Source organism: Corvus hawaiiensis, chromosome 1, assembly GCF_020740725.1.
Source record: "Corvus hawaiiensis isolate bCorHaw1 chromosome 1, bCorHaw1.pri.cur, whole genome shotgun sequence".
NCBI classification, from domain to species: Eukaryota; Metazoa; Chordata; class Aves; order Passeriformes; family Corvidae; genus Corvus; species Corvus hawaiiensis.
The window spans coordinates 30,031,710-30,043,783 of NC_063213.1; the positions used below are offsets into that span (position 1 = coordinate 30,031,710).

Sequence of the window (12,074 nt, forward strand, 5' to 3'; positions counted from 1 at the left end):
ACTTGCTAGGGTCATCTGCTGCCTCTCTGGTACCTGGCTTAAAGATGTAAAAAGCAAACTTCCTACCCTAGGACGGTTCTCAGATTTTTCAGGTAGACAGTAGTGAAGTTGCAACAAGAAATCAAAAGGTAATCAAGAGGCACTTCAGGGACTTGGGATGACTGGTTAAGAAGTCAGAAGCAAAAGTTTTCTCCTTTCTCTTTCCAGTTGCAAGGAATGATGAGGGAAGAAACAGGAAGAGCTGACAGATCAATACTTGGCTCTGAGCCTGGCATCACTAACAGAATTTTTTTTTTTTTGATCAGGGTTTGGTTTATATGACACCAGACCTGCTTGGTGACAGACAGGGTGCACCTATCTAAAAAAGGGAAAAGTATTTTTGCAGAGGAGTTACCTAGAGGTCACCTAGAGAGAGCCTTAAACTAGATTTGAAAAGGGAAAAGGATAAAACCAGGGGGCAGCATGCTGATGTTTGGGGGATGGTGTGCTAGCGAGGTCCTTTGATCTCACATCTCAGTGGAGGCAGGGGATGGAGATCCACGTGGCAGCAAAGGGGTCACTGATGTGTTAGAAACCATAGAATTGTCTGGTCACACAGGAATTAGGGCTTCTAGCCCAAGAAGAAGGTGGTGGGATCAAGAGCCCAGCCAAGGGCATCTATATGAATGCATGCAGCACAGGCAGCAAGCAGGCAGCCAGTCACAGGCCGCCTTCCCCAGGGCTCAGTGCTGGAGCCACTTCTGTTAAATCTCTTCATCGATGACTGAGACAAGAGGATCAAGTGCACCCTCAGTGAGTTCACAGAGGACACCAAGTTGGGGGAGAGTACTGATCTGCTGGAGTGTGGGAAGGCTCTGCAGAGGCATCCAAAGAGGCAGGACCAGTGAGCTGAGGCTCGTGGTATGAGGTTCAGCAAGGTGACATGCTGCATCCTGCACTTCAACCACAAAAACCCCAGGCAGTGCTGCAGGTTGGGGGAAGAGTGGCTGGAAACCTTCCCAGTGGAAAAGGGTGCTTTCCCATGGACCTGGGAGTGCTGTTTGACAGCTGTCTGAACGTGAGCCAGTGTGTGCCCAGGTGGCCAAGAAGGCCAATGGCATCCTGGGCTGTATCAGCAATAATGTGGCCAGCAGGACCAGAGAAGTGATGGTCCTGCTATACTCAGCACTGATGAGGCTGCACCTCGAATCCTGTGTCCAGTTCTGGGCTTCTCACAACAGGAAAGACACTGAGAGGCTGGATTGTGTCCAGAGAAGGGCAAAGGAGCTGGTGAAGGGTCTGGAGCACAAGGCTGATTAGGAGGGGCTGGGGGAGCTGTGGCTGGAGAAAAGGAGGCTCATGGGGGACCTCATTGCCCTCTACAACTGCCTGAAAGGAGGTCATAGCCAGGTGGGGGTCAGCACCTTCTCCCATGGAATAAGCTGCAGGACAAGAGGAAATGGCCCTAAGTTGCATCAGAGGAGATGAAGATGGGATATTAGGAAAGCTTTCTTTACTGTAAGCGTTGTCATGCATTGGAATGATATGCCCAGATAGGTGGTGGAATCACTGTCTCTGGACTATTTAAAAGACCCTTAGACATGGTGATTAGGGAGATGGTTTAGTGGTGGACTTGGCAGTGCTATAATAATGGTTGGATTCATCTTGGAAGTCTTTTCTAATTGAAACAATTCTCTGACTGTAATTTTTACACTGAAATTTTGGGATTAACTTGTAGCCTAAAATTGGTTTTTAGTGAATCTCATCTTATAATGTACATTTAAATATGTGTGTGTCTCACCATTACTGCTTTCCAGGTTTGTCCCATGTGCCAATCTTCAGTGGCCAAATCTTTTATAGGAGATGGTGTTTGAAAGAGAGCAAAAATATTTATTCTCTTGTGTTTTCAACTACTCGGTGTTGCTTGAGGCTAGTATTGAAATTTCTTTCAGTTCAAATGGAAGCTTATGTATTTGTAGAAGAGAAGTATAATAGATAAAATAAATTCCATTTAAATAATCTTATCAGCAAATTCCACTGATTTGTTTTCTTGGTGGTCTTGTTAAGTAAGCATTAAATGAATTTAATGTTGGGATCGGTACTTGCAGTGCCCTCAGCAGTCTGACACAGTTTTGCTGCAGATAATTCTGCTGAAAATTACTTAATTTTCTTAGCTTTGGTTTGATTTGATGTGGGCTAGTGCATCTTGTAATGCATTATGTTTAAGTCGTTCACAGTTGTATAAATAATAGCCTACTGAAATTAACATTTTTCATTGTTTTTTTAATGTCTTAAGGTGGTACAAATGTATTCCTTAACTTTCCTGTCAGTCATGTTTATAACTACTGTACCAGTGTACACCAGTCTAATCAAGCACGGGGAGCTGGAGTACCTCCTTCTAAATCAAAAAAGGGCCAGACGCCTGGAGGCGCTCAGTTTGTTGGCTTGGAATTGTACAAACGGCTAAAAGAATTTCTGAAGAACTACTTGACAAATCTCCTTAAGGTAAGATGGGGTATGAGATCGATCTGCACTTGTAGTAACATAAACTGGGGTGAGAAAAGCTGTATCAGCAAACCTAGAGGTGTATGCAGCTACTGGAAGTAAATTGAATGATCTTAAAATGTACTTTTGTCTCCATAGCCATTAGAATGTTTTGTTGGCTTTACCTCAGACATAGATCAGTTCCTATGTTTGTACCTTTGAGCTGCTTTTCCTCTTCAAGCCAAAACAACATTCCTGTGTTTTATAGAATTAATGTTACATGACATCTTAAGCTGTCCTGTGCTTGAGCAAGAATAGCTAGACTTTACAAGCAATTAACCAGCATATTAGGAATGCCAAAAAAATGGATGCCTATCATGTTGAAAATGCCTGATGATAGCCTTTATTTTAGTTTAATAAATAAACCACTAATAGAACTGGATGTTGTCTTGCATCCATAGGGACAGGGATGTCTTCTGGAGCTTTATCTGTGCTGTGCCTTTTTTTTTTTCCCAGCCTTTTAATTTCAAAATCTCCTACTGGCTTTGTGCTTTAATAATGTAGAACTAAATGTATTGGCAGTGTGTTTCCTGTAAATACATTGCATGGTGCAGATTTATTATACAGTCAATTTGTATACCCTTATGTATCTTGGTTGTACCTTAAAATTGCGCTACAGTATTGGCAAACTTGTAATTTCAGGATGGTGAAGATTTGATGGATGAGAGTGTGCTGAAATTCTACACTCAACAGTGGGAAGATTATAGGTTTTCAAGCAAAGTATTGAATGGGATATGTGCCTACCTCAATCGACATTGGGTTCGTCGTGAGTGCGATGAAGGTCGTAAAGGAATATATGAAATTTATTCAGTAAGTAGCTTTTTGAAGTGAGTGATTTGTCCATTCCATCTGCCATGTTTGCGTTATCATCCTGCAGATCACTCCTTGAATCTTGTAGGAGGTCCATAGAAGTTTTGAAGAAGTGGTCAAAGAGGCATTCTCCTTCCTTCCCCTACTCCTACCCCAGTATATTCGTAAAAATTCCAAGGGTCTAAGCCTGTGGGATGTTCAGTCTGCCTTGTACGTTTTGGGACTTCCAGTAGTAGATTGTTGAGGGTTGTCTGTTTCTGAATATTTACTGCTTAGAGTGTTATCTGTGTGCCTCAGCATGGCCTTGTCATCCCACTTAGAATTCAGCCAAGCATTTCAATCACCAAATGAAGAAGGAAATAGTATTTTTTTTCTGATGACTTTAATACATCTCTACAAATTTGTTAGCAGCCAAGCTGCTAAGATTCAGACAACATTTGGTTTTTAGTGTAATTTATTTTGGTACAGTTCTGCAAGATTGATATGTGATCTTGATAATTTTTTTTTTAATGTAAAGTAATATAAATAAGAGAAGAACTTAACAGAGCTTCTGTATCTCAGATAACTAAAAGGGTTTTTTTAAAATAAAGGGTAATTACTGTCCTTACTGGTGAAGCATTAGGAAAGTGCTATGCTATTCTCCTGCTTCACTAAAATAACTTTGCATATGGTAGAAAAACAGTTGGTATCCTTACTTCCCTTCCTCTTCACTTTACTAGCCTAATGCTATAAGGGACTGTATCAGCTTGGAAACTGCCAACAAAAAAAGCTGTATGTTCTCAAAGTAACTCAAAGGGGGTTTTGTTAGTTTCCAGAGTTGGCAGTGGGTCCTCTGGTAGAAAAAGGAACAACTTAGTAAAGTTAGTAGTAAAGCAGGTTGTAATTTTAGTGTGAGACAATCTCATTGCTTGAGAAATGTGTGTGCCAAAATATAATTTTGAAAGTTCTGATTAGTTAGCATACTACATCAGCTTTCCTTAAATAGGGAGTTACCCTGCATGTATATGTGTATATGTAAATATTTTCTTTATTCCATCTTTCTTCTCCCTTCTTTTGCTTCTAGCTTGCCTTGGTGACCTGGAGAGACTGCTTATTCAGGCCATTAAATAAGCAGGTATATACATAAATATATTAAAACTATAGTGTTATTTTATAGGGTTCATTTCATATATCGTTAGTAACTGCTTCAAGGAGTTTGCGGAGGGGGGAGCTGGGGGGCGGGGGGTGAACACAGACCCAGAAAACAAAATTGAGCCCTCTACTTCTCCTTTGTGATATTAAAAAAAAAAAAAAAAGTATTTGAAGGAATAGGCCTTTGTGTGTGTGATTGAACCTTGATACCAAGACTGTTCTGTTATCTCTCTGCTGAGAGGACACTTGGCTTCTTATTTTTTTAGAAAGCTAAGGGGACTCAAATGAAGTAGCAAGTTCAGTGGTTTCTAAGCTAGGCAGGACTACAGGCTGATGGCAGTCATGTCTTAAGGTTTGGGAGTTGAGATTGGATGAGAGCAGAGAGTGACTGGCTGGTATTTTGGTCTCTCCTAATGTTGCTGTGAATTGTTACATATATGCTGATGCCTGGGAGATTCAGGTCAGCCAAATGTTTAAAATTAGTGAATCAGCACAATATAAAACAAGACATTCCATCACAATTTTTAGGTACATGTATGTGGATTTCGCTTGTTACCAGTACTTCCTAATGAAGTAGTTGCAGCAGATTATTTGTCCCAAGAACAGGTGGCTAGCTCAGCTCTTGCTACAAAGTTTTTTTGTATTTCAGGTATAAAACAAAGAGAAGCTTGGCTCAGAAGATGTTTTTTTGAAATTAAAGAAAAAAAAAATACCATTCACTTTAATACCCATATACACCTTGCCACTAATCAGACTGTAACTATATTGTATAACTTAAAGGTGTATCATTCTCTGTAGGAACTTTATATGTTCAGAGCTCCGTAAATGTTGTTCTCAAGGGGCCTGACTTTTCTTGAATATAGAAATACACTCCTAATTTAGTATGGTGCTTGATCTACCAGCTGCTTTCTCTGTGCTTGACTTAACTTTTAATCCCTGTTTCCTAAGGTAACAAATGCAGTGTTGAAATTGATTGAAAAGGAAAGAAATGGTGAAACTATCAATACAAGGCTGATCAGTGGAGTTGTACAATCCTATGGTAAATGTGATTTCTTTAAGATTCTATTACTTTCTTAAAAATAAATAAATTTGTGTACCCTATCAGAGCCAAGAAGTAACATCCCACCTCCTCGGATGTCCAGTAAATATTTTTTTTACAGTAACATGAATGCAGTTATGTATTGTTTAACTTCATATTTGAACTGACACTTGATAAAATTACAGTTGATTATACCATGTTTGTAAAACTTGAGAGTGCAACTGATAGACAAGAGTGTTCATTGTTTACAAATCGGTTATTAAGGACCTAAATCTGGAAGTGGGGAAGGCTGGTAGTTTACAAAGCGGAGTGGGGTATTTTTTTCCATTTTGCATAATACTGAGAGCATTGCCATCCAAATTACTGACCAGTTTCATTAATAAAACCAGACACAGCATATAATCTGGAACTCTTAAGAGGGAAAAATGAAAGGAGAATCTGAACTAGTTTATGAGATGGTGAAGTTCTCCAAATCCTATAATACATTTAAGAAATGTATCTAAAAGTGTAGTTTACATTAGTAGTGTCTTGTACTGATAAATTTTTAAGTGCAAAATCAATGTACGTTTTTAAAAGTGGTGCTGATACAGTCCCAGTTGATTGCTTTCATCTAAGTTAGAAGGAGTGTACTTGTTTATTTGCAGGATACCACTTCATAAAAAACAATTTTGTCATTTCTTGGTCTTTTTTGTTTGGTTGTGGTTTTTTCCTGTAGTGGAGCTGGGGCTGAATGAAGATGATGCATTTGCAAAAGGACCTACACTAACTGTCTATAAAGAATCCTTTGAATCTCAGTTTCTTGCTGACACAGAGAGATTTTATACACGAGAAAGTACTGAATTCTTGCAACAGAACCCAGTCACAGAGTACATGAAGAAGGTAAATTAGTTAATCTGCTTTGTGATTTTTGTTTTTCTGGATACAGATATTTTAGAGGTAAAGGTATATGAATTCTAGGCTTTTATTATCAGTTTCTTAAAATGATGGTTATTTTACAGAAACAGCTAGCTGTTTTTCCCTGTAGTAATTTGCTTCTGTGTTTATCTGGTCTGAAGTTTGTCTCCTTACTGCATTTCAGTGAGTACAGTGGAAGTTTGAAACTTTCTAAACAGGCAAAACAGAAGATTAAGTTAAAATAAATTCAGATTTTGTTAGACTTCAAGAATTACTGTTTTAGTGTCTGCTTTAATCCCGCAAGTTTACCATTCCTGTACAAGGAACAGTGTGTCAACACATTTATTGAAATACCTTCCTGAGCAAGCTGTCTAAGGAAATACATAATTAATTAGCTTTAATTCTCTCAGAATATTTTAGTGTTGTGAACGCCTACACAGTACCTCTGATCAACAGAGGTCAGATTTAAATTCTTAACTAGTCTCTCGTTTTGGGGATGCCAGACAGAGCAACTAAGAGCAAGCAGGATAAACATTGACTATTTCTAGCCTGGTTACTGGGTCAGTTTTACTGACCCAGTAATAGGTCATCTTCCATCTTGGACAAGTGCTGCTTTATATATTTTTTCTCAGCACATTTCTTCACTTTCTGAATTGCTGCTTGTTTATTCCCTTTCAGCTTAGTTAAAAAATAAGAGGGCTTTTTGACTATGTAATATGCAGATACACATCCCTTCCTGCAGTATTCTTTGTGTAATGCTTTTTACCACAGAACACATCCTTTCTTAACCCTTGTCATTAAAGTCAATGAATTACCCAAAAAGAAAAAGTGGGAGGGGAAGTCCTAGAAATAACACAGTAAAAGGAATTGTGCCTTTTAGTAGTTTCCCAATAATTACCAGACCAACCTATGTTTACTTTTCTGTTGTTGAATTAATTATTTTTGCTACTTCCCTTTCAAGTTCTTGTTTTAACTTTGATCCTAATACATGTATAAAGAAGAGAGAGTAAGGAAATTTCAGTCATTCAGAACCTGAATGACTGGCTCATCCAGACTTCCTTGGTACAGGACAGTAAAAAGCTGTCTGAAGGTCATTGCTATTTCAAGAACTAGAGACTACTGGCAAGTAGAAATAACTTATTAGTACCCCCAAACAATCCTCAAGGCTTCAGAAATCCACAAAACAGCAAGTCGCTTTGCTTGAAGCTGATGTTGAAGATCAAAGCACGTACAAAGTTAGCAGACAGCAGGGAAAATGTTCAGCAAGAAAGTGTGTCGCCTTATGTCTCTGCTCAGATTAAGATATTAGAGATGTGTACAAGCCATTTGGGGACTCTTGGCATCTCCTTACAGACTAGTGGCTATAAGATCTTACAAGTAATCTGTTGGAAGCATGAACTGTGAACAGAGTAACCTGCTGTTTGTGCGCTTACTTGACGTTCTCACTGGAGCACTGTACTTTATGTTCTGTCTTGCGATAAATAGCATTGCCAAATAAAAAGAAACCTTGGAGTACCCTAGTGCACACCAGCATAGCATCACTGTTACCATGTTACAGTAGAATTGTGGTAGTGTCTTGTAAAATACTCAATGAAATCTGTACTAGAACTAGGATTTGTGTATGTAGTTATATAGGCGGACTTACTGAGTTTAGAAGGATTGTGAATTTTTCTTCTCAGGCCAGAATTCATGAGTAAAGCTGGCATAGCCTGATGTGCTGTAGGGAAAAAAGGTCAGTATTTCTTAAGACTGTCCCTTGAAATATAGTCTCAAACTGAACTTTTGATATTTATAGTTGAAACAAGTGAAGATACTGTGGTGTGAACTAATTATTTTTCCCTTGTTTCTGAAATGTGACTTTTAAAGGAAAATAAAGTTGTAAGAACACAAAAAAAAAGTGAGAGTATAAGGAAACATGGCGTCAGAGTAAATATTTCTTTTCATACAAGAGCTCACAGTAAGAGTTAACTGTTAGCATTAAAAGCAAGGTCTAAGGATATTTTAAGAAGCAGCATTAGAAGCGGCAGAATTTTCTGAACTACAGAAATACAGAATTGGTTAAATATAGGATAAACAGTCCTGCCCGTCTTGATGCCAGTTTCCAATGTTCATAAGAAAGATTTGCTGCTATTTGCTGTCAGTAAGGAAGTTGGTTGTTATTCCTTACTGGTAAGAAACTGGCAAGTACTCTGGAGCTGGAGCTTATATCCCTTCTCAACCTACTGATTTCATTTCCTATATTTTTATCAGTACTGGTTTAGCTCTAGGAGACAGTAATCCAGGACCGTTTCACAAGAGCTAAGTGCAAAATCATTACAGAATGAGTGAAGCTAACAGTGGCTGAGATGATTTAAAGCTGTCTACGTATGATGCAGTGCACTTGCAGTGTAACTCTTCCCTTTTTATTGTCCAGAATATGATCTTTCATGCTTACTTGATATTCTGGCATATTAGGAAAACAAATTAACCTAATTTCATTTTCTTGGTGACGTTGTTAATTTAAATAATTTGGTCTGATAAGAGGACATACACACTTTATCCCTAATAATGTGCTGCAGTTACAAATGATTTGTAATGCGAATCCTTAACACTTTTGCTAACAAAATTGAGGTAATTGTTACATAAACAATTTCCATTTTACATTTTGGCATAAGTTCTATTCTTTGAGTGACATTTAGAATTTTAGTTTGCCAGGGAGAAACGCATATGTAGCATTTCATATGCCAAATTAAATGCTAGTATAATTTAAATGATTGTAGTTTATTGGAAAGCTTTTCTGTGTAAGAATGTAAATGAGAATATTCAAATAAATTTGTCATGGGCATAGTGTTAAATTGCAGTTTCCTGCCTTTTAGTTTTGTGGAGCCATGAAATACATTCATGTTTGTCTTAAATGAAACTAGTCTGTAGCTGGAGAGCTTGCTGATTCTAAAACTGCCAGCATTTCATGTCAGCAGCTTTCTCTTTTTCTGACAGCAGATTTCCATCTGTAAACTTCTTATTCAGAAGCAACAGGAAAACAGTCTTGCTGTGAATCTCCCCCACCGTTTAAACAGTATATAATATTTTCATCAACTTAAACATCAATTCCCAATGTATATTATGATTCCCAGAAAAAATAACTGCTTAGGTAGGTGGTCCATAACACCAAACTAGAGAGGCTTGTTTGTTGTTTTCTAGAATTTACTGAACAGTCATCTGTTTTCTGTAAGATTCGCATTCTGCCTTCCATGTAGGTTTCATGTTTATCTCTGTGTTTCTGTAGGCCGAAGCTCGCCTTCTTGAGGAGCAGCGTAGAGTTCAGGTGTATCTTCATGAGAGCACACAAGATGAGTTAGCACGAAAGTGTGAGCAAGTACTTATTGAAAAACACCTGGAGATATTTCATACAGAGTTTCAGAATTTGTTGGATGCTGACAAAAATGAAGGTAAGGAGGTTCAAACACTGGCATTAGGCTTAGAGCTCTCCTCCTTGATGATTTGTGAATGTAAAAGCTTCTGCTAGCTAAATGTCATTTGTTCAGGAATTAGATTAAGAGAGAAGATAATCACTAAACTGATGGACAAGCAGGTTTTGATGAAATTGGGATAGCTGGTAATACTGCTTCAAGGACCCTACCCCAATCCCTGCTATTAAGGCAGAACAGCACTAGTTTGATTTCTCTTAATGTGGCTGAGAGAGTTTCAAGAGCACTTGAGCCACCCTTCCAGCAGAAGCTGAAGCTTGTGGGAGAGATGGGAGGTGAAAAACAGACCAGTACTCTTTCCAGCTATTTCAGTTTAATCCATGGATCTTCCTGAGTCAGCACTGAGAATTTTAAAATCCAAAGTATTTAGAAGTGTGTATAGGAAATGTTAAAAGAGGAATGCAAGCAAGTAAGTAGCTTTTAAAATAGAGTATATAAAATATGTAATACTGCATATAGAGCACAAGAAAAGGGTGGAAATTATTAATTGATGAGTTAATTTTAGCTGTGAAAATGATTCTTAAGTGTTGCTAATGGATCAAGTTTATATTGTCATAGAGAATACGTGGAATAAAGACTTCTTCAGCACTTCCTCTAAAATAAGTGAAGATTATCAGAGTTTAGGTATCTTTTAAGGAATTGTCAGTTGTGTTGATTTGTATGAGTTTCTTCAGGAGTTAATACAGAGCACAAAATAACAGCCAGAACTAATTCCTGTGGATCATACAGGTGATAAGGATGAATGATGATTCTGATTTCCCAGTTGGGGAATTAATTAAATCTGCATTTCAAGTTAGAGTAAGGCTGTATATAGCTGAAATACTGCTCTTAAGAAAGTGGCAGAATGTAAGAGATGCTGTGGTTAAGTTACTAATGATGCTACTGTTTATTTGAGAGTTTTAAGTTGTAACTATGACTCTGTCTCATTGTAGATCAGTCTTAAAATAGAAACTATGAATTATTACTGTAATAGTCATGTTGATAACTAAGAGATGCTTCAGAATCAAAAAGGGCAATTCAGCGTGATTAGTAGGTCAGAAGTTAGCTGATTCAAATGTAAATAATCTGTACTAGTCCTTGAGTCAGATGTTGTTTATGTTTGTAAATATTTACTCCGTAATTGGAAGAGATTTTGATGGGTGTTGATTTGTGAAATGACTTTTTAAATAGTTCTGGAAATTGAAATAGCAATAGAACAAACAGAGTTTTTTCTGGACTCAGGACGCCTTTGCAGACTTTCTTTTTTCCTCCTACTTTATCAAGCTCATGGGTTATGTCAGCCCTTAGTACCATAGTGATGGAATTCCGTGAGTTTGTCAGGGTAAAAAAGAAAAGATGTGTCTTGTGTCTTGGGCACTGTCTAGTTATGTATGGGTTTACTTTCATGTGGGTTATTTCTAAGATTAACTGGACTTTTTTTAAAACGCTTGATTTTTTTTTCTTCTTTTTCAAAATATTTTCTCTTCTGTTATTGGGCTTCACTTATGGAAATTGTAGCAGTTCCCTTGCCCTTTTTAAGATCCATGAAATTTCAAGACTAGAAAATTTATTTTGAATAATAGTCTGATAATTCACTCTTTAATCACTGTAATCAGTTCATTCTCAAATTTGCGATATAATAACACAGCCTTTGGTAGACTAACCTAAACTTACAATAAAAGGTTGCTCTTGATTAAAATACTTACTGCTTTGCTCTTGAAAGTACAGTGGTTTTGAGGTCCTCCCATGCACACTATGTTTGAGCATATGGTATTACAGGCTGCTCCTGTTGGTGTTCTGTAACTTTTTAATCACATTGTGCAACTAATGTATAAGCTGGTTATAAAGGTTGTGGGACACATTCCTCATGTGTTGCCTACTCACATCAGTTTGATACATGTAGGAAACAATTCGGTTTACTAGGAGAAGGTTGTAATGATGTAGGTGGAGTTACCATGCAAATCTTCCATGAAACTTTGTAGCATCTTTTCCTTATTTCACCTAACACAGACATCCTCATAGACCAACCAACCTGTGAACCCTTGTTTGTGGGTAAATCTAGCAGCAGCTTATTGTATCTATGTATGGCATTATTTCCCTACCTTTTTTCTAAAGTTCTGTAGGGTATTCTTCTATTCTTATAAAAGTTAACATCAGGTTGCAATTGTGGTTTTCACAGGGAGAAAAAAGTTTCATTTTCGGATCTGCAAGTTTAAGATTGACAAAGTTTT

At 37.7% G+C, this 12,074-nt stretch overlaps 1 protein-coding gene across 2 annotated transcripts in view; it reads left to right on the forward strand.

Annotated features, from left to right (window-relative positions):
• Positions 1-12,074, forward strand: part of CUL1 (cullin 1) — a 53,497-nt gene that overhangs the window by 26,328 nt on the left and 15,095 nt on the right. For both annotated transcript variants that reach the window (XM_048297849.1, XM_048297838.1), the window contains exons 3-8: positions 2,310-2,484; positions 3,166-3,333; positions 4,397-4,447; positions 5,413-5,503; positions 6,219-6,382; positions 9,663-9,825. In XM_048297849.1, coding sequence (XP_048153806.1) covers positions 2,310-2,484; positions 3,166-3,333; positions 4,397-4,447; positions 5,413-5,503; positions 6,219-6,382; positions 9,663-9,825 — 812 coding nt within the window. The remainder of the gene's footprint in view (positions 1-2,309; positions 2,485-3,165; positions 3,334-4,396; positions 4,448-5,412; positions 5,504-6,218; positions 6,383-9,662; positions 9,826-12,074) is intronic.